The sequence below is a fragment of the Lissotriton helveticus genome, chromosome 8 (genome assembly GCF_964261635.1).
Source record: "Lissotriton helveticus chromosome 8, aLisHel1.1, whole genome shotgun sequence".
Lineage (NCBI taxonomy): Eukaryota > Metazoa > Chordata > Amphibia > Caudata > Salamandridae > Lissotriton > Lissotriton helveticus.
The window spans coordinates 1196395292-1196418780 of NC_136069.1; the positions used below are offsets into that span (position 1 = coordinate 1196395292).

General features: G+C 47.4%; 1 protein-coding gene across 2 annotated transcripts in view; it reads right to left on the reverse strand.

Annotated features, from left to right (window-relative positions):
• LOC144773239 (UDP-glucuronic acid decarboxylase 1) overlaps positions 1 to 23489 on the reverse strand; it is a 161121-nt gene that overhangs the window by 51276 nt on the left and 86356 nt on the right. For both annotated transcript variants that reach the window (XM_078658145.1, XM_078658144.1), the window contains exons 8-9: positions 21258 to 21317; positions 13872 to 13993 (exon numbers count right to left, since the gene is read on the reverse strand). In XM_078658145.1, coding sequence (XP_078514271.1) covers positions 13872 to 13993; positions 21258 to 21317 — 182 coding nt within the window. The remainder of the gene's footprint in view (positions 1 to 13871; positions 13994 to 21257; positions 21318 to 23489) is intronic.

The following is a 23489-nucleotide window of genomic DNA, read 5'->3' on the forward strand; positions in this document are numbered from 1 at the left end:
ATTCTGTGCCCACCAGTACTTCAGGCCCCAAAGCAGAGCTTGCATATGCCAACAAGCATGTTTTACCTGCAGGAGTAAGTGTAGAAGAGGCCACTGCACTCACTAAAAGTGGTCGGATTGATGTTCAAGTAGTAAAAAGGTGTGTGATAGTGATATCCTTATAGGTGCTCAGAGTGATCACCTCCTGGTCCATGAGGTGCTAGAACAACACGTGAACAAAGCCTTACTGCGAGCAAGGACTGCCACTGAGCACTCTTGAAGCGCAAAAGCGCGTAAAGACAATGTATGTAAATTAATCAAAATGTAGTAGATCAGAACGTCATCTTTTATTTGTGGTTCATTGGCAGTCCTTACATGCAGGAGGCCATGAAGCCCAGGAGCCTCAGAGTCCGTCTCATCCAAATCCATGATAGAGACAAACATCGGTGTCGTAGCCTAAATATCCCAGACTGAGTATTCTGGAGGATAGGCCCAAAACTGCACTGTCCTGCATGGCTCAGATAAAATGAACGTCTTAGAGGGAGTCATGAGAGACTTCAGCAAGTTGATGGAAAACCCCAGCGAAGGTAGGAGATACGCCGTAGTCTGCAGGTGGAAGCAGACTGCCTGGGGAGAGGCCCCTTAACAGCCAGTCGTTGAGGTAGTTAAAGAGACTGGTGTGGGAAGTTAGCCTGGCATATGATGTCCACTAGTTCTAGTGGGCACCTTGCACCAGTCTAATCGACCCTTATTGATGGTGGTTGTAAAGTCAACCTTATAGAAAGCTATCCTAGTGGTAGCATGAACCAGCAGTCTTCAGGCTAAGACTTCAGTAGGCGAGTTAAGCAAGTTGTTTTACCAATTATAATCCCTTGAGTACCAAATGAAAGGACACCACACAAGGTATATATCAAATACATATGTATTTAATCTAAACACAACCCCTCTGCACTCTTTATGAGGTCAGAGGTAAAAATACAATACAAGTCACGCAGTCAATATACAATAAGTTGCACAGTATACGTTATGCCCTAGGGGCCTCACAAACCATATACTAAGAAAGTGGTATAAGAACCACGAGAGAATTAGAAAGCAGGCCTGGGCCTGTGGAATCGCTGGTGCTACTCTAGTCGACCAAACGTTAGGAAGTAGGAGGCCCACGGGAGACGCGTGCAGTGTCTAAACACAGGGCGGGTTACCATTGATTTTCTATGGAGAACGTAAAAGTTACAAATCTACAATTTAAGGACGCTTCCGGATGGACTAGGATGGAACCCTTTTAAACTAGGACACTTCGAGAGTCAAGACCCACGGGAGCACCGAAGTACTCAGGTTACCTCACCCAGGGAATCCGGGTGCATAGGTATCTTTTCGTGTCGGGTTTCATTGTCGCTTTCTATGGAGAGCTGCAAAGAAGTGCTGCAGGCGAACAGAGGAAAAGTGTCCGGGTGGATCCAAGGGTGGATCGAAGATCTAAAGAACCTGAAAGCAGAAGGGACAGAGTCTGGGTCACTACCCAGTGACCAGGAAGGAACCAGGCGATGTCGGGTGATTTCAAGTGAAGTAGTCGAACTTGTCTCTTCAGCCACGAGGTCCAGGAGGCATCGAAAACGAATTGAATGGATTCGAGCTGTCCCACAATGGATCTAGTTGACTGCGGTGTCGGTATCCGGATTGTACCCAACAAGCCTTGGCAACCGCAACCCACGCAGGATGTCGAGATTGGCTCTGTAGCAGACCAGCAAGGTCTATGGCGCTTCTCCTTTACAGGGAAGCTAGAGCAAGCCTGGAGCAACCAGGAAAGCAAGTTAAATTCAAAGAAAGGTCTTCAGGGGGCTCACTAGCCAATGGACTAGGAACCGGGAAGACGCGTCGAGCTCAAATGCAAAAGCGGGGCCCACGGAACACTCGCGGACTGTGGGGGCCTAGGCTTCGGTGCAAATGGTGCTCGGGGCTGGGGCTTCAAGCACCCCAAAGCACAACTTCGAGATACCTCGTTGAAGGAGTGCAGCTTGCAAAATGCAGGATGTCCAGGAGTTCCGGTCCCACGTCTCTCGTGTCCGCCACGGGTCTCAGCTTTCCTGTGGATGGGGGTTGGGGAAGTCTGGAGGTCCAGTTGTGTCGCAGATTCTTCAGGTTCCGGCGGGAACCTCGAAAATGCAGACCGGCAAAGTTGCTGTTGGTGCCTGTTTGAACAGGGTGGTCACTCCTTGACTACAAGGGAGATATCTTCCATCTTCCAGTCAGAATGGAACGTCGAAGTTCCAGGATAGGTCTTTCAAAGATTCCTCCAGGGTAATCTAAAGTCCTAGGGACCCAGCTCCTATACTTATACTAAGGATGGGGGCTGGACTACCTGGCTAGGTCCCTCCTATGGGAGGACCTGATAAGGGGGTGGTTACACCCCATTCCTATTGTCCAGTTTTGCACCAGAACTGGGGCTGTGTGCCCCAGCAACCGGTTTGAACTGGGCTATGCATGGAGCACCTTGTGTGCCCCAGGCAGTGTCTAGAAACATTCACTGAATGCAACCCTCCCTGCCCCAATACACAAACCCCTGTCTGGGGAGATGCCAGCACCTCTCTGGACAGGAAACCTATTGTCCAGGCCTCCCCTGCCGGAGTTTCGTCCAGCAACACGAGGTCAGACTCGTGTCTGTGGGAGCAGCATCCATTTTGTGATGCTGAGGCTCTGTTTAACTTTACCCGAGTAAAGCAGTAACTACAGGTCTTCTCCCTCTAGAAGGGTGGAATGCTACCCCCGCCGCCAGGACTGGCAGGGGGGGGGGGCTAGTATTCCAAAGTGTTGGGACACCTTACACGACATGTTTTGAAAAAGCCAAACCAAAGTTAATATTAACCGCGAGGATTATAATGCACTTAAGAGTATATGGTATGGCTATATCATAGAACAGCTATAAGGAGATGGTTCCGAAAGCTGCAGAGGGGCTCATCTCATGCTAGGGCACCCTCTCACATAAAACCAGGCACTCTGCCTCCCGGATTGTCGAAGCCTACCATAGGAGTGGCTTATAGGTGTATATGTGTCTATATATAAAGGTAGATATAGGTATACTATATCTAAGTAAGGAGTGATTACACCACCTTACCCAGGCTGTGCAAACAGACCTGTGGTGTCAGTTTGGAAGGCAGACCAGGGGTGGCATAATACATGCTGCAGCCCCTGGTAGGCCTAAGGTGCACCTATGCCCTGGGTACCTATGGTACACTATACAGGGGCTCACAAGGGTGACCCAGTAACCAATCTGGTATGTACCTAAAGTACATGGTATCAATTTAGAGAGAGAACAGCTGGGCTGTGGGTCTGACTGATTAGCAGGCCCACAGCCACACTTTGGGCAGCATAGCTTTCACTTTCTGGCAGAGTAAAGCGAGATGGTCATCCTTCAGCTGTTCCTGCGCTGGTGGCAAGAGTTGGCAAGTGTCCAAGAATGGTAGGGAGTACCCCTTCTGCACTATCTGGAGCACCCACCAGTCCAATGTAACCATTGGGACAGGTGCTGTCTGATCCTGCCCCCTACAGGATTTGTGTGCCTATTGGAGAGCATACTAACGAGGTTACAGCAGCTGGAGGAGAGGGGGGTCTGGGCAGCTCGCAGGGCATGGTTCCCACGTCCTCTTTGGGCTCAGTGGCTCCTCTTCGACAAAAGGACTGGGCTGGCTGTTGTACTGGGTAGGGCTGGCATTCTGAATGCCCAAAATTACCCCTGCAGTGGCCTTGTACGGACGAAAGGACTGCTAATGCAGCTGGATTGAAAGAGAGAGGGGCCCAAAGATCGAGGGGTGAACCTACTTTGGAGAAAGGCCCATCAGCCTTCTCACTGAAGAGGAGGAACCCATCGAAGGGCATGCCAATCAATGAATGAACATCCCCGGAGAACCTAGTGGACCGTAAACAATCGTGTCAGTTAAGCGCCACTGTAGAGGCCATGGCCCTACCAAGGAAATCTGCGGCGTGAAGTCCACACTGTGGCCGCATCCTTGCCATCCAGTAAAGCCTATGGGCTTTCTCAGGCAGCCTGGGAAGCAGCTAAGCAACAGAATCCCACAATGTCTAGGATTAGTGGCCCAGTAGGCATGAGGTGTTAAAATGCAATGCAAGGCTGGAGGAAGAAAAGATGACCTTCCCGAAGGTATCCAGCCCCTTGAATTCCCTATCCGGTAATGTGGTAGGGAAGGACCTTGAGTTGATTTTGGCTTTGGAGACCTGAGCCTTTGGATTCTTCGTTCCGGATTCGGGAATGGATCCTGAGGCCCTGTCTCTGCTCCATAGGGCCAGACGATGCGCCATAGGGAATCCGGGGCCCAAAGTTGGCATGCATAGCGTCATCAAATTCCCATAACTAGGCAAGCATTGCCCCGTTGCTGGGAATCTCCAGGTAGCGCAGGGCGGGTCCTGACACTGGCTCTGCATGTAGCAAATGAGAGCGGAGCTAAGAAGCACAGGGTCAGCTGGGTGAAGCCAAAGAACAGTTTGACGACTTCTTGCACTTATCTGATTTCAATGAAGAGGGCTTGAAGATGATCATCTGTGACGACGACTCCTACTCCAGCCTCGAGTGAATCCATGAGAACGAGATCAGGACCGTGAACACTGTTGAGCCTTCTGACGCGTCACCAGGAGCTGCAGGGCCCGCTCGTGGATCGCCTTCGGGTGCATGGACTGGCATGGCATGCAGGTTTTGGGGTGGTGCCCAGTTCTCAGGCATCAGAGAAAAACCAGTAGGGGATCAGACACCAATATCTGACCGGGACAAACCCCAGAAGGCTTAAAACCAGATGGTTCCACAGGGGACATGCCCCTAGTAGACTGAAAGCAAGGGGAAAAAAAAACAATGTTTGACAAAAGTTTAAAAAAAAAAGTCAACCAAAAAATGTTTGAGGTAGCTCTCTGGATCCACACTGTTGGTGCAGAAAAAGAAACTGATGTCAGCTCGCTGGAGTGGCCCCAATGAAGGCACCACAATGTCACTTCTGGCGCAGAGCCAAACCACGGCATCTACTGCTCAAGATTTTCCAGATCTAGTCTGACGCCTGGGGAGTATTCTAAAGTGAGGAATCTTCAGTTAAAGGTTTTCATCAGATTTTCATTGATACCCTGCTGCTTCAGTCTAGCAAAATGGAGAGTTGCTGAAATAGAAGGAAATCTAAAATTTCTGTTGATCGATATTTTGGCTCTGAAGAACCCATTTCTGCTCTGGATCACGAACACCCACCAGTATTGGTTCTCAAATTCTCAATCTCTCTGCACAGATTTTACTATGAGCTCTGGTAAACAACTCAATGGGAGAACATTTTTTTTTAGAGTTGGAGTCTTGCATGTGCATTCTGTTAGGGAATGTGATCATAAGCGATTCAATACATGTGTGAGGCCAACAAGACTGAAGAAAAAGAAGTTGAAACATATAGCAAGAGTGTGTATGGCATGTCAGCAGCAGATGTGTTGCACGCTAACTTTTCTAGACCTGGGAGTAGTTTGACTCTTCAATATCATCTACATCCCACATTGCTAGTGGTACGCAAACCTGGACAAACCAAGACAATGAAATACAAAATGACATACTATTTTGCACTACTTTCGGTAAACCACTGTCTTTACCTAGGATATCTGTCTTGCTTTACTCCAAAGTCATCTAGTTTAATCTTTATTTTCTCCATGTCTGCACATAAGGCTTCATTGTGTTAAACATTGGTCTGATTCAATTTTTGCCTTCGTTACCTGGAACAGTGTATAAAAGTGTTATGTTCTTGCTACATACTAACTGCATCCTTCTATCACTGAGACCTAACCCCCCACTATCCCTCTGTTCTATTATACTTTCACTCATGTCGTTTCAGTCAACTGAACAGAATAAACCTCAGCCTAATCTCAGTACTGCTCATACTGTGATGGAAATTCCTTTGAATGTGGCGGGCTTGCCAGAGGGAGTTAATGAATGGAGCAGAAGCAGTCAGTCATTCAGATCACCTAGAGCAAACCAGTATAATGCTGTCAAAGGAGGCCACTGGTGGGCAAACAGATTGTACTGGCACAAGCCCAGAACGAAATAATGAGGAGCTTGGGACTCATATCCAATTGTGATGCCAAAAAGAATATGGTTCTGCCAGAGGCCATCTAAAGGTGAGGGCCAGTATAATGCAACCAGGACAGAGCAGATGACCCAGTAGGAGCCTCTGGACAATCTCAATGGAAAGTCGAGTAGAGCTTTCTACTGAAACCTCGAGTGGCAGCATAATCCCAAATAATTGCATTTGGTGCTTTGACTACCTTTAGTTCCCTAGATATTTTACAACTTAGATTACTGAGTTTTTCATCTATGAGGACCCCCTTCTGTTAGCTAATCAATGAGAATAGGTGGCAGAGCTCCTCAAGATTATGTTCAACTGCCACTGCTCACTAGGACTACCACATAGTTCTTTATTACTGACAATTCCATTTTTCTTTCCGCTATGAACTCATGGTTTGCAATCAAATGCCCTTGTTGGTTTCCTGAATACATCACTTTTAATAATTTTGCATTAAACTGTGCTGTCTCATTGAGTCGAGCAAAGTACTTTGGTAGAAAATCATTATAAAGTTCCATAAAAAAACAAAAAGGAAAAGAAATTCAGCTACGGTGCCTCAGATTGGCCCCAGTGTAAGGCCGCAAAAGGTAGCTCTGACAGAACCCAATAAGAGAAGTCCAGGAGGAACTGTAGCTCAGAGGAGCTAAGTCACAAAAGGGTTAAACAAAAGAGCGTCACTGAAGTCTAGTAGAGAACAAAAAAAGGGTTGGGACCTTGTTTGGCATCATAGCAGCAGAATCACACTCCCTACTAGCTCCTGTCCCTACCCTGGCTGTTACACTGAGCGAGACGTAGTAAAATGCTCACCATAGGACAGTGCTTTGGCCAGAAAGTTACCATGGGATAACCCCAGAGTGAAGCACAAACTAAGGGATCTACTGGAGGCTTCAGAAGGCAGTCTATATGTGCTTGAAAAACACAGAACACCACCAATATAATACCAGATACACAACTCAAGCACAATCGGGCACACAAGCCCATGCGTACAGTGGAAGACACAAAATCCACTTTGGAGAAAAAAAGTCTTGTACTGGGACATTAATGGAACCTCCAGCAGAATCCTCTCCAAGAAGCCTCAAAGTGCAAAGCAAGGCCAAGAGTATTAAGAGGGGATTCACAAGGGGGTCGCGGAAATCACCAGTTCACACCGAGGAAGTTCCATCAGAGGAACTCGATAAAAGGCCGAAAACTGCATCCTAGTTCCAGAACCAAGTGAATCTAGCTCAGGTGGTCTTTTTATATTTTTATTTATTGAAATTTTCCATCAGAAAAATACACAATGTTGGCCATACATTTTGTTATTAACTGTTGAAGTAAAAAACCTGGCTCATTATGAACAATACATTCAGCCATTAACCTTGGGGGCTAGGGCAGGGGTTAAGCCATACTGCAAAGTAATCTGCAACCTGTTGTCCACTAAAAGCAAAGACTATACTGTGGTGAATTAGGGAGCACATCGTAATCATCATATATCAAGATCGCTTGATTGGGCATTCCAGCTGTATGCACGGCTATTGTTCGAGTGAGCAAGCTAAGGACGGCAGCTGGTCTGATCAGGTAGTTACCACTGCCTTTTGCTTAGATGTGTTCAGCTTGAGGGTGCAACCAGAGTGCCGTGTGCAGCTATGCTCTGGGCATTTGTCTCGTGTGAACGGGGCCCATATGTCCTTGGGTCTGGACGCTAGAGGCATCAGCTCCCATACTCTGTTAGCTGTTCTTGGCAGTAAGTGATGTCCTGTAACCAGGAGTCTATTGAGGGGGCCGTGATGGCATCCCAGTGCATGGCTATTCTGCGTATAGCTAGCAAGAGCATCATGGCAGATAGACGGCGTGTGTCGGAGGGGCTGTCTTTAACGTGTCTCAGTAATGCCACTAACGGTGTGCACCCCAGGCTCAACCCTGTACTTTGATGTATTATCTCATAAACCCTGTGCCAGAACTTCGCGATGGGGAGATTTTTTGGGGGGGTGGAGGGGGGTCGAATCATGTTGGATGCAGGAATGATGTTTGAGTGTTCGTGCATTTCCAGTAGTTTGTCAGACCCAAGACCCATTTTGAGCATCTGTATGGGGGTGCGATATAATCTATGAAGAAATTTAAAATGGATTAGGCGTAACTTCTAGTTTGGGGATAAGAGCTCAAGTTGAGAACAGCGGTAATTCCACTGCTAATCAGTGAGGGGCTGTTCTAATTCAGTGCACCAGGCAGCCTGTGCCTTTACCGTGGTCGCCGGGGCAGTGCGCGGGGTAGTATTGTACAAGCAGGTTATGGGTTTTAGGGCCATATGTATCAACACATTTCCCCATAGACACAGAATGGGCAAAACCCTTTGATACATCTGGTCCTTAGAGAATAGGGATTAGTCAGAAAATGCTTGAGTGATGACAGGATGGGCGGCACGTCAGGGAAAGAAGCGTGTATCTGCCAGCATGTTGCTGTGATTTGGTTGTATGTGAGCAGATCCGATAAGGATGGGGGGGGTCTCGACTGTGCACTCTGGCTCCACTGTCATGTAGAGAAGTGAAAAGAGGGTGGTGTGCTAGTGGGATAGCTGGATCGTAAAGAGACTGGATGTCTGCACGTCTGCGCAGACCCTCCTATGCCCTCCTCAGTTTCCACAGTGTTGACTTCGCCTCTAGGATGCCTGTAGGTTTGATATATAGCGACGTGAAGTGGGGTGGGAGCGGCTATGTCTTTTTCCACTGCAACGTTTGGCTGGAATGGTGTCAGGTGTACCCAATAGTGCAGGAATTGGGCCTGTGAGCACAATGCGTATTAGGTGAGGTTAGGGGCGCCAAGTCCTCCCTGTTTGAATGGCAATGTGAGAAGCTCCCAGGATATGTGAGGTTGTTTACCCTCCCAGAAAAGGGCCAACCTTTGGGGAGATTCTTGAAGAATGCACAGTTTAGTGGTAGGGGTAGGTTTAGAAAAGGGTAAAGAAATGTTGGCAGAACCACCATTTTTGATATCGCGGTTCTGCCTGCCAGGGATAGGGGAAACTGGTACCACAGCAACACCTTTTCTCGAGCCAGTTCATAGTGCGCCCATAGTTCATGCTCCAAAGTTCCTGCGTGTCTCGGCTTAGCCAGATCCCCAGGTATTTGATCGGGCCTTGGGTGCATGCTATGGGGATGTCCAATTCAGATTTGGACCAATTTATATTTATTCCTGACAGACCGCCAAAGAGTGCGATATCCCTCAGTACAGGGTTTAGGTTTTCTTCAGGTTTGCTTACATAAAGGGTTACGTCACTCGCATACTTTGAAACTAAAAGTAGTTCCATAGCTACCGTGAAAAGGAGGGGAGGAGACATCCCTGCCTGGTACCGCGTGAGACCGCAAAAGGGGCAGATATGTCGATGGCTTTCAGCCTGGCTGTGGGGTTTGTGTAAAGTACACCTATTAATGTAATGAATTGCATGCTAAAGCCCATTCTGGATAGTATGGTGAATAAGTATGCCCATTCAAGTGAGTCAAATTCTCTCGTGGCATCCAGAAAGGCAGCGAGTGCCGGTAGGTGAGGATCTAGGTGATGCAATGTAGAGAAGAAGGTGCCCAAATTATGCATCCTGGAGCACCCAGTGATGAACCCGGACTGATTTGGCCTAACGATATGTTGAAGGAGAGGTTGAAGCCTGTTAGCGAGGAGCTTAGTGAGTATTTTGGTGTCGATGTTTAGGAGAGACAGTGGGCAGTAAGAGTCGCACTGATTGGCGGGTTTGTCTGGTTTTAGAAGTGAAATTATCACTGGTTCACGCATAGATGGGGGTAGAACCCCCTTGTCTAATGATTACTGAAATATTGTGTGGAGGTGGGGTGCGAGTATGACTGCATACGCTTTATAGAAGGAAACTGTCAGCCCATCTAGTCCAGGAGCTTTGTCTCCTGGCATGCTTTGAATGGCCTGGTTCAGGTCATCGGATGTGAAAGGCTATAGATATGCGCAGTATGCATCTTCTAGCCAAACTAGTTCGATCGACTTGAAGTATTCGCGCAGCTCTGAGTTTGAACCACTGCCTGTAGAGGTGTAAAGTGTAGCATAGAATTTTGCTAGGAGGTCAAGAGTGTCACGTTGTCCTCTAATAGGACTGGAGTTATCGTCTAACAGCTTAAATATATAGGATGATGTCCGCGGGCATTTGAGTATTGAAGCTAAGGTTCTGCCGGTGCAGTCTCCCTCTCCATAACGTCTGGCCCATGCATGTTTACCAGGAAAGCAAGTTTTTCGGTGTGCCTCTTCCCCATACTCTGTAATTTTCACCCTCATGGTAGCTAGATGTTTAGGGTCATTGCTGCGATGGTATACGAGTTCTGTGTCGCGGATGTCTTGTTCTATTCGTTCCAGGGTGTGCCTCATTGATTTCAGTATCCTCGGCTGTTTGGCTATGCATGTTCCTCAGATTATGACCTTGAAGGCCTCCCAGAGCTTCGACGGGGAAGATACAGATCCCTCATTGAGTGTGAAATATTGTAGTATCTTGGTGCAAACCTCCTCCCGACATACAGTGTCCTGTGTCCATTGTCTCAATTGAACAATACCCCAGAGATGTCTGGGGTATTGTTCAATTGAGAAGGGCAGGTGAGTGGTCGGATAGAGTGCGTGCTAGGTGTTGGGTATCAGTGCCCCAAGCCGCCAGGTCTCCCGTTGTCAGCCAAAAGTCCAATCTAGACCAGGCATTATGGTACGATGAAATTCCAGTGCCTTCAGCGGTTTCTGGATACCATTTGCGCCAGATGTCTATGAGCCCCCGTTCCTGGTTTATGGATAGTAGTTTATGACATGCCCTGGGATGAAGACTCCGGGCGGTGCCAGAACGATCCTGTGTGTTATTCAGGATGGCATTAAAGCCTCCCCCATATTAGAGTGTCACATTCCATCAGGGAAATATTGGACCAGACCATGTCAAAGAAGTTAGAGTCATCTGTATTTGGCCTGTAAATTGCCGCCAGGGTGATGGGTTTTTGTCCAGTGTGCCACTTATGCTAATGTATCTGCCCTCAGAGAAGACTGTGGTATGGGAGATGGTCCATCCTAGTCCTGTTCGTATCAATAGAGCCACTCCACGCGCATAATTTGAGTAGACCGGGGAGTGCACCTCACCCGAGTGTCTGTTATGTAGTTTGGGTCTAACATGTTTTGGAGATGCGTTCCTTGTAGAAAGCATATGTCTATCTCAAGTCTGATTAAGTACGAGTAGAGGAGGCATGCTTTTCTGTGGTCATTAAGCCCTCTAATATTCTAAGTAAGGAAAGTAACCAAAGTCATGAATGCTGCTAGTGTACAGACATGTTCCAAGTATGCCCGGGTTTAATGTTTAGCTCTTGTTCAAATTGTAGATGTCCAAGGTAGGTATTTTGTTGAGGTTCTTTGATGTACAGGGTGAGTGGGTGACCCCTTGTGTGCTCGCTTTCTAGTGTTGAGCCCTCCTGTCCCAAACCCGCCCCAACTGCAAAACTAGTCCCCTCCCCCCACCAAACCCTCAATTAGGTTGTGATTTACATCCCTCCCGCCTCCCTCCAACTGAAATGTAAATCAAAAACTAACGTAGCAATGGCAGTTCTCCTGTGGAGGCCATAGTCACCAGCGTACTGCCCAGCCACAGTGGCGGGGTGGCCGAGCATTGTATGTACAGTAGGCAAAGTAGGGTATGCAGTTATGAGATAGTATTTTGAGCACAGGCCTTATGGCGTAGATGTACCAGCATTTTGTATTGCAAGTGGCCTAGGCTTAGTTTTACATTATCAGTCAGTCACTCATGCCAGTGTCTGCTCCAGTGTTCTGAGTGGGCCTGGGCGACTTTTTACGGCTGCTGATGTGCTTGGCGTATTTGAGGGCTGGCTTTGCGTATGTGAAAATGTATGATTGTCCATCAAGGTCACTTTTAATTTGGCTTGGTGAAGCAAAGCATATGGAATTTCGGCCTGTTGTAGGATGCGTTTGGTAGGCCGAAAGTCACGGCGGCCGCTTGTAACGTGGGGGTGAAGTCAGCATAGAACAAGATATTGTTGCAATGATGATCAATAGTTCTGCGCTCTTTAACCAGGTACAAAATGTTGTTGCGGTGCCGATAGTGGAGTATACGCGCAATGATAGGTCTTGGTGTGGTGCCCACTGGGGGGTCTGGGACCCAGCATGCGGTGTGCATGTTCTACTATGAACACGGAGGAGAGATCTGTGCCGAATAGGTCACACAGTAGAGTCTCTATGTAGGGTTCCAACTAGGGGATCGCGGTCTCAGGAATTCCTGTTATACTGAGATTATTTGGCCTAGAGCGAGCTAAGTCCTCATTTTTTGCTTTGATCACGCGGAGGACCTTTTCCATCTGGAGAAGTTGGTCTTTGGATTCCACCTGGCACTCGTGCGCATCCAAGACTTGATTTTCTAGGAGGTCTCGTCTGGTTTCATGAGCGTCAACCTGCGTTTTGACTATGTCCAGCCTAGAGATCAAAGTGTCCACTTTGGTGTCAATGGTCTTGAGGCTTAGTTCTGACCTCAAGCAGGATCCCCGCAGGTCCTCTGACCCCCTCGGCTGTCCCTGGTGCCCGCCTCTGTGTCAGAGTCTGGACCTGATTCCGTAAGGCGGGTAAGCAGTTTATTATCAAATGGCAACTTTGATTGCTTGAGGCCATTTTTCCCCATTCTGCAGAAGAGAGGGTACCAAGACCACAGCCAGCGAGCAATGAAAGGTGTATGTGGTAGGGGCGGAGCGCGGCAGGGATGAACCCGCTGTGAGATGAAGCTGTTAAGCGATAGGCTGTATTTCAGTTTTAGCCTAGATCTTCAATTCTGCCTTGAGGCGAACACTCCTCGATCATGCGGCTCTGAGCCCCTGGGGGCCTTTATGGTGTTTCCTCCGGCTGCAGGCTGTTTCGCCCTCCCCCACCCGGGCAACATTTTTGAGTGTGGGGGAGGTCACAGCACGTATGGGGATAGGCCCGCACGATGCACTGCCCGGCCGCAACCCCACCTAAGCCCAATACCTAGTTGAGCAGCAAGCAATGCGCGGCAGCCCCGACCACACAACAATTTAAGAAAAAAAGACCTACAATCAAGCCTTCTCAGGTATGGCTCCAAGGATCTGGAACTCCCTCCCCCCCAAAGTCAGGATGAACCCTTCCACTGCCCTCTCCAAAAAAGAAGTCAAAGGGCACTTGATGAAGAAATTTCAACGTCAGTCAGGCTTCTCCATTGAACTCTGAGGTCACAGACGTTCATTTGTGGCCCAGCTGCCTGGCTCACGAGAATGTAAGACATTACAAGACTGAATTTTTCACTTTGTTGATTCTGTTTGTTTGCTAGGACCCTTCCTGATTCATAAACTGTAAAGCACTCGGATACCCTCGGTGGTCATGTTCATGCTATATAAAATTTTCTAAATAAATAAACTGTTTCTTTGATAAAGTATGTTGTGCCTGGTGTTGTATCCTCGTATAGAGGATACTAGTGAGTGTTATATAAATAAATACATATTTTTATAACTACTGTGTGGTTCTCATTTCATTTAGTTAATACTAAAGGTGATCATCTGGTAAAACAAGCTGCTTCACATTCCTTCAAGATTAAGCCTGAAGGCTGCTCTCCACAACTACCACTGGGATAGCTAAAGGTTATCTTTGACCTTATACATCATTAGGGTCGTTTGGACTGGTGCATGGTGCCCACTTTAATTAGTGGATAGCATATACCAGGCCAACTTCTCACAACCTCTACATTTAGATAAATCACAGTTCATGTGACCTACTCGCTATTGTGTTTTAGCTTTTGACAGTAGTGTGGACAGTATAATCTCAAGCATGCTAACCAACCTGCTTCATGTAGGCATAACACATAGTTTCAGCAACTCTTTTGCCTTCGTCATAGCAAGCTCGGGGACCAATGGGGTTTACATGGCCCCAGTAATCTTCATTTTGAGGGTGTACTTCAGGATCTGAAAAGACAAAAACTACAGTAAATATCAGACATTCGTTTTTGGCCTAAAAGGCCAACATTCTTATGTAGGTGCACTTAAGAAATGGCTCAGCAGGAGAAGGCAAGCTTGATTTTAAAAAGTATGTAATCTGGCTTGGTTGTTGTAAGTGTAGTAGTCTGAAGTTCTTAAATGAAATGAATTGCTTAAATGCCTTCAAGTAAAGTGGTAGAGGGAAGTGTTAAAATATACAAAAAAACATTTAACAATATTCAAGATGGGCTGTCCCAAGAAATACCGAAGGGTCTGGGGGAAGTGGTTGGGAGGAATGGTTTAGTCTCGCCGGGAATGTTCAAATGTATATCGTATGAATTTGTCTATCCCTGTTAAATGGGTTACTCAGAACATTGCCTATATTTCTATATTATCATGGTGTCGGGATGATTGGCTGGTGCTCTTTGTTAAATCAATAAAAATGTGGCTGGTTCTCTTTGTTAAATCAATAAAAATGTGTTTATCAAAAAGACTATTTTCAAGATAGAGACAGTTTTGTACATTTCAAAACCACAAGACTGGTAATTCTGGTTCTAAACAAAAGTCAGAGACACTTTACATTCAATGTGTGGTGCAGAAGGATGTCTTTGAGTGTTAAGTTTAAACCCCTTCCAGAGAAAATGATAGGCACTGGACATCTCTGTACTATCATAAAGGATATGCTCCAACAGGGTAAGGGGAGCTAGCCTCAAATCCGAGACCAACAGCCTAGAATAACACTCAATATGGCGTTCACACCACTTTAGCACTGATTAAGTCTTTCAACATAGTCACGTTTAGACTATAGATCTCTCACACACAGAAGTCTGCACTACAATCATTCAACTAGGTAATTCTCCTAAGATCCACCCTTTCATCAATTATTTTTAATAAATGTATGAAGTCACTGGCTGCCCTACTGTACGCATACAATTCACTTTTCTTCATGTATGCAAATGACAATCTGGTTATCATTTTTAAGAATGAATACAAGGTGAGACTGTCTGCCAGCAACTGTTCCAATGCTTAAATCACTCAGCTTATGATCAGATAAACTTCAAAAGTTTTGTGTATAATTCTAGTATTGCCATTTCATCGACTCCCAAGAGGAAACATCACCATTGTCCACAAAAGCTCTCTCCGCATGACAACCACCGGCCCGAACAACACTACGACCCTCATGGAGCATCTCCACTTCCAGTTCCAGACCAACTCTAAAACTACTCTCCATGGAACCCTCATGTGCAGGCCGACCGGCCACCACACTCCTTTCACAGACACCATCTCGCCGACCTCATCGCACCTCACGCCCTCGCTTCCACAGACTACATCCTACTCTGAGATGTAAACTTCCACCTGGACAACCACTACAACTCAAACACCATCGTCCTCTTAGAGAACCTCGCCAACATAGGGCTGAAGCAACTTGTCACCGCCCCTACGCACACAGTGGGACACACACACTTGACCCAGTCTGCGCAGAAGGAAACAGCGTTTCCTACAGCCACACCAAGGAACTCCTCTGGACTGACCACCACTGCATCTACTTCTCCTTCAGAAAACCCACCATGCACAAGCACGCCAACCACCTCCCCGGTAGAACCTGGAACAAAGTCACCGAAGTACAGCTCACCTCTGCTCTCACTAGCACTCCACCTCCAACGATGCCACACGCTAACATTATGGCACGAAACCTCCGCCGCTGGATCACAAACTGCGCAGACACACTAGCCCCACTCAAGAAAGCAAGCTGGTCCACCCCTGCACTCGAAGAATCCAAGCCAACCTGACGACTCGAAAAGACATGGAGAAACAGCAAAAACCCCAAAACACGCACTGCCTACAGAACAGCCACCACCGAACACCACCAACTCATCAAATCCACAAAGAAAAACTTGCTCCAAGACAGAATCCTCACCAACGCCCACAACTTCAAAGAACTTTTCTCCATCAAGGAATTTGCCAAACCCAGCAGCGAAACAACAGACATCCCACCCTCCCATGACTTCTACAACAGACTCGGCACCTTTTTTCACCTCAAGATTAAGACGCTCTACGACAACGAAGACAGCGAAGACCTCTGCACCGCTCCAGCTCCCCCCCCCCCCCAGCGATGCCACCCAACACACCCTGCTCACGACAGAAGACACCTTAAATACTGGATATGCTTATTTCTCACAGAGAGAACTCAGAGAGTCTGACTCCCGCTCTACCTCTCGGAACCCACAGAGACCTGATGTGGGTTGCTCCAGGGATCCTCCATCAGCCCCACCCTCTTCAACATTTACATGACCACCCTCGCAACAATCGTCAGAAACCACACAATCAACATAGGCTCCTACACCGACAACACCCAGGTCTTCCTCTCCCTCACTAAAGAACCCAACTTCACCCGGCACATCTTCCAAGAAGGGATGAAAGCTGTTGCTACCTTGATGAAGAAGAGGTGCCTTAAACTCAACTCGGAGAAAACATCCTTGGCTCCACCCTCTCTGCATCGGACACCTGGTGGCCCTCTGCCCTTGGAACCCCACAGCCCAACCCACCCTGACGGATCATGCCCGAAAACTCAGCATCATACTTGGCTCATCGCTCAGGATGAACCGCCAGATCAACACCGTATCCTCTGCCTACTTTAACACCCTCCGCAAAATCCGAAAAACAATCAGATGGATCCCATCCGAATCCAGAAAAAACTGTCACGCATGCCCTGATCAGTAGCATCGCCACAGCATCGCTCTCTACCCCGGAATCAGTAATAAACTGCTTCACATGCTACTGACCGCCCAGAACACCACAGCCAGACTGATCCTAGACATCCCCTGTCGCAACCACATCACCCAACACCTCCACAAACTCCACTGGCTCCCCATCGAAAGAAAAAGAACGTTCAAGCTACTTATGAATACAAGGCCCTTCACAACATCGGACAAGACTACCTAAACAACCGCCACTCCTTCCCACGCACCCAAGAGAAACCTCTAATCAGCCGACCTATCTCTAGCCATCATCCCCGGCATCTTCAAGACCAGAACGGGGGGAAAGTTCTTATCCTAACTCGCAGCCAAGATTTGGAACGACCTCCCCCTCCAGCTCCGGAAAAGCACTACACTGCTCCAGTTCAGGAAGGACCTCAAGACCTGGCTCTTCTGAATTTGCTCATGGCCCAATGTACCGCCAGTGCTTCCTTCTCGATCACTGAATAATTTACCTCAGCCTTGCGGAGTGATCTTGAAGCAAACGCTATGGTCATCTTTTTCGCCCATCTGCGTGAGGCCTGCTCCCAGTCCTTTCGAACTTGCGTCGGTGGTCAGCACAGTCTGCCTCCTTGGTATAAAAGATGAGACTCGGAACTTCTGCCAGTGCCCTTTTTGTGTCTTCAAATTACTTCTGGCACTCCTCTCTCCATTCGAACATTACCCCTTTCTTAAGTAGATTGCGTAGGGCATATGTACGTCTAGCAAAGTTTTGTACAAACTTGCTATAAAACTCTATCACCCCATGAATGATTTTATCTCATCTTTGTTCTTAGGTGGAGAGAGGTTGATGATAGTGTTTTCTAGCTCTGTCTACAGACGGATTTCCTCTGCCATTACTTTATGACCCAGGAATTCTATTTTGGCACAGCCAATCTTGCATTTCTCTTTCTTTACTGTCTCTTCAGTACTTTTCTCAACCTGAATCCATGTTGTTCCTCATTCTCTGCGAAAATCAGCACGTCATCCTGGTAGCACATGACCCTAGGAATGCCTTTGAGCAAGTTAATCATTATCCTTTGGAACACTGCCGCAGCAGAGACCAGCCCGAACGCCAAAAGCTTAAATCTGAACGCCCACATGGGCGTGATAAACGCCGTGAGTTCTAGCTAGTCAGGGTGGAGTCTAACCTGGTGATAGGCAGAGGACAGGTCTAGTGTGGTAAATATCTTTGCTCCTTCCAGCGTGCACATCATTTGCGAGATGTTTGGAAGTGGGAACTTGTCCACGATGACTTCTTTGCTCAGCGCCCTAAGATCAATGCATAGCCGAACAGCCCCATCCGTCTTCTTGGCTGCGACTATTGGTGCCAGGCACTCTGTGGCTTCAGGTGGTTCTATCACCTTTAATCTGCATAGTTTCTCCAACTCTTCCTTCACCGCTTCCTGTATGGCAATGGGGAGGTTTCTGACCTTGGCTGCAACGGGCTTGGCATTCTCCTTGAGCTTTATTCTATGGGAATAGTTTCTGAGGCAACTCAGGTCCTCAGCAAAGACCTCTTTGAACTCTTCCTCTATTCCCACTATTGCTCTTCCCACTTCCTATATTAGTATCTGGGGATCCTTGCTGGAATTAAGATATATGCCTAGTTCCTTTTGTGCTTGCCACCCCAGAATGTTATCACCCTTTCTAGACACGTAGATCTTGGTAGCCGTTACCCTCTCTTTGTAGCCAACTGTACCCCAAAGGTACCCTTTCATGCCTATTGGCTGCCCCCCGTACCCTCCTGGTCTTACATCCATTTTCTTGAGACTAATTTTGCTTTTAGACACCCTCTCAAACTCTACGGCAGATATGATTGTGAAGTTGGAACATGAATCAAACATTGCTTCCATCCCAGTCCCTTCCACAGTTATTTCATCCTTGGGACTGCAAACTGACTCTCCCTGTACTTGCAACACAATTTCATCGCAAACATGCGTGGAGCTCTCACTACCCTGTTGTTTGTAATTGCTAATACTTCTGCAACATTGTCTGAAATGTCCCCTCTTCCCACACTTTTTGCATAATGACTTCAGAGCAGGACAATCCCTGTCACTCGCCATGTGACCTTGCTTGCCGCACCGGTAACAGTTTCCTTTGAAACTCCAACTCCCTCTTGCCTCCTTTTGCTCCTTTTTTGTTCCTTGACTGCGAGTATATGCTCACCTTCCACTGACACTTCATTCACCTTGACTTTACTCCCACCATCTTGCTTTATTTCATTCACACATTGCATCATGTGTTCCACTTGTTTCGCTACTATGAGCACCTCCCCCAGGGGCGGGTCGTCTTTTAGCCATAGCTCCTCTCTTATGCGTTCAATCTTACATGTCAAGACAAACTGGTCACGGATTCTCTCTTCACAGGCTCCCCCAAACTTGCAGGTAGCTGCTAGTTTACGCAGTTCAGAGACAAACTCCTCTATCGTCTCACCTTCTTTTTGCCCTCTCTTCTCAAAATGATAACGCTCCATATTGGTGCTTATCTTCGGTAGGTAATGTATATCTAGTTTTTTCAGGCTTAACTCAAATTCATTCAATCCCCTCGCATCATTCGCATTCAAACCTGGAAGATGCTCCAACACCTCTTGTCCTTCTGCGCCTAGATAATGCATTAAAAGGGCAACTTTCCTTTCAAGCCCTAAGTTTGGTCCACACACCACCGCATAGTTTTGGAACACTTTCTTCCATTTGTTCCACTTGAGGGATGGGCAAAAAGAATGGAGGAGGGGTTACATTCTGAATGGCTGTGCTAAATTCCAGGTGAGAGTGGTGTATAGGATAACTACTAGTGGATGGAAAATACAAAAAAAACCACCAGGTTTTTAGGTCATAACATCATCACCTTCCTAGCAGGAATACCAAACAAAGAGGAGACATCAATCACGGTAAGAGATGGTGGCAGAAACAAGTATAAGGTGTATTCAAACGAAGCTTAACTCTTATTCCCAGAAGATGGCGCTGCAGCACTATAGTATATACCCTGAGAAGGCAGACACTCTAACGCTCTGTCTGAGTGTTCCTCCTGTACCCTTTCTTCAGGAGAGTTCACACGAGCATTTTCGGGAAGACCCTGGCCGTCAAATCTGTCTCAATTGGCCTTACACCAATGCCTAACGCTGCGATATTGCCCAGAAGCCACAGGGCTTCTACGTGGTTCACTTGCTCTGGCCCAATACAGCCCGTATTCCAATCAGCCCAGAACCAAAGGTCATACCCTACAATGACACAAACTGTCTCTGGGATCCCTATGTTGGTCTGGTCGGTATTTTCTTTCCCGTGCCTCCTCCGTGCTCTCCCTGCTGCGCTGACGTCACTCTTCTGACAGGACGGGCCCGGCTTCGTTCAGTATGGTGCTCCTCCTCAGCTCGCACTGCCAGTCACCACTAACAGAATGTCCGGGGATTCTTCACACACCACCACTGATCAACATGCGCACAGAAATCCGCTCCACTTCATAGCCCCATGGTTCCTCACCACGCACGTCCGTCTGCATAGGTCTCCCTCAGCACCAGACTCTAGATGGGTTTCTCTCTTCCTCTGCCGTATCACTCCGCGCTGCCCCGACAACGTACCTTCAGTGCTCCTCGCTGTCACAATACTCTCCTCGCACCGCTCCTGTCACTGCTGCCACTCAGATCTTTCTGCGGCTGCTCCGTCCCGTACGTGGTGAAGGCGATCACTCCACCAGAGGCAGGTAAATCCCGGTTATTCCTGCCCTTGTTCTTCTTTAAGCAAACCGTGACAAGTGTGCCGCTACAATCAACTGAAGCACTCTCACCCGCGATGAAGTTTCTTTTTCTCACGTTTCCTTCTGCTCGCAGTGTGAGGACTGTGGTTTCTTTTAACAATACAGAGTGTTGGGGTCTTTGTTCCACTTCCTGTCTCGTTCTCGTTGCCAGTGTGGAATCAGATCTTAATCAGGACTCAGGAGATCAGGTTGGCGCAGGCAAGAATCTTTTTATTAAGATAAAGGTTTCCAGGAAGAAGACCCCAGCCACAGCTCGCCGCAGTAGGATCGACTCTCTCACAGGGCGCTCCGCTCGGAACGTTCACCGCTGTGACATTCTACATGATGTCACAGTGGGGTCAACCAAGTGTCAGCTTAACAGGGGGTGGGAAAGAGGGTAAGGTTCTCACTAGGGCTGAGGATACCACACTCTACCATCAGAAAAAGGAACTCTTTCCTCAAGGAAGGAATGCCATTGAGATTTTAGAATGTGTACCTAATGTCTCAGATTGCTTTGGGAAATAAAAAAATTCAATCCGGAATTCAAGTGAATCAAGTGGTAGCAGAGTTAAACAGTAGGCAAGAGAGATGCAGAATACGAGAGTAAGCTCTACAGAAGAGACCACTAATCATCCGATCATACTAACATTAGGGGTTAACCACCGACCTCTTGAAAAAGAAAGCAGGTAAAAAAAAAAAATACAAAATTAATATGGTGACTGAAGGCAGGAACAACAGAGTTCAAATAAAATAAGGAAAGTCATTCAGCAAAGCAGATAACTTACCCCCATATACCTCAGATGTGGAGGCTAGAAGAAGCCTGGCCCCAACACGCTTTGCTAATCCTACAAGAAGGAGAACACCGGTAATTTGCATAAACACAAAATATACTTTGTACAATATCAGCTACAAAACTTAAAAATGAGTCTGTAAATATTGTGACTTTGGCAATCAGATAAAACACAGCCAGTCAAAGTTAATAACGTGTGTTAATTGTAAAACACTGATGCAGTTGGCAGGCTTACATGCTGTCAATCACACACTACAAATAATTATCTTAAGAACATCTTGTAGGAGGACAAGATGTCCCACAATAAGCTAAGAATTACATTTCTGTGGGGAATGACAAACTACCTTTCAAGAGGGCCAAAGTCCTGTTACAACATCTTAAGAAATAAGTCTCCTTTGACGGGTGAAAATTCACCAGCTGTATTAAAGAAATATGTTATTGCATGCAACAACGCTTTGAAGGAGTCAGAAAGTGCATGTAATGACGTATAATACTGTAATAAGTGCAAGTATGTATTTTATACTGTCTGCAGGGTTTGCAAAAATTAAAAATGGCAAAACAAGTTGGAGAAAATGTAGGTATCCAAAATATAGTTACGTTACATTATAAGTATTTACAAAGAGATAATCATCACGAATGGTCCTTAGTACAATCAATGTAGAAACTCAAGGCTCCTTTCAGATCTGAAGGTGATTGATTGTCAGACATGAAAAGGCGTCAGCACCGAATGCAAGAATACCGTCCTAGTCCACAACACCAGGTTGTCTGGTAAAAGGTGGTGTACAGTGGGTGAATGGACAGGGGCTGCAAATTACTCACAGGACGAGCAGAAATTATTGTCGTGTATAAGGCGGTCTTGACAGTCAGCAGATGCAAAAAGCACCTGTCCATCGGCTCAAGTGGGGCACACATAAGCCGCTGTCGAGGTGGTCCCGGCCAGGATTTTCACGGCAGACATATTGGGTGTGCTGGAGTGCTGTGACTCGATCTAGTCGCGTACATAAGGGGGCGGGCATGCCTCCGCGCAGCGGACGCGACCAGCGGACGCGCCGGACCTGTGCCGGAGTCGTGCCAGAGTCCTGCCCGTCTGCGCCCGTCAGCGCTGAGGAAGCGCAGGAGGCCAGCCAAGCTGCCCAACTTGATCCTCCCATCCCCGGTAGATGCACTTATTCAGTACACACCCTGCTGTCCTTTAAACCCTCAGCGATACCTTGTCATCACATGGTCCCTCCTGAGGGCTTTCCAGAGGCCCTTAAGTGCTCATGCACGGGAAAGAAGGCTAGTCCCCGCCTCCATGTCCCCCGAAGTAGACACTCGAGACGGGGAAGGCATAAGCTCTCCCAGCCTAGTAAAGAGACTGGGTTCCTTATGAACACTAGATCCCTAATTAAAAACAATTTCGCCTACAGGGACTTTACTTCCAACAAGAAACCTCCCTGGGTCTTCATTACGGAGACCTGGGCAGCAGATCACTCTGGACCTGAACTCCTGGATGCTATCCCGGAGGGTTATTCGCTGTCCAGAATGGACAGAGTTGGGCGAATCGGTGGAGGGCTGGGCATTCTACATAGATCCTCTATAAGATGCAGAACTGAGCACCTTTCCTAGCCATTTGACTCCTTTCAGGCTCTTTATTTTGTGCTCAACCCCTCCCCCTCAATCTCCTTTACGGGGATCTTGATTTACAGGCCTCCTGGCCCCAGCCTCCCTTCGTTCAGAAGCTTCTCAAGCTGCTTGAATCCTATATTGACAGACCAAATGTTACCATTCTTGGAGATTTTAACTTCCATTTAGATATAGAGGACTCCACAGATACTGCCTCCCTGATGGACTCTTTGGCCTCCTTTGGTCTAAACCAGATAGTAGAGGGCCCTACACACTCAGCCGGTCACACCCTGGACGGGGTCTTCACTAATGACCCCAGGGTAGAGTCCGGGATCCCCCTTCCTCGGTCTTGGTCAGACCACACGGCCATCCCTCTGGATTTTACACTTCCCAGCCATCCAATCCCCTTAGCAAATTCCTGTAGGTGGGAATTTAAAAGAAACTTCAGAGCGTTAAATAGTCATCTATTAGCTCCTCTTTTGCCCACCCAACCCCATTTATCTACAAATGATATGGACTCCGCAGCTTCTGATCTGCATAATGTTATTCTAAAAGCGGTGGATAAACTGGCTCCGGTTAAACAGACTTATTCCGCTAGGAAGCGTCCCTCGGCCCCTTGGTA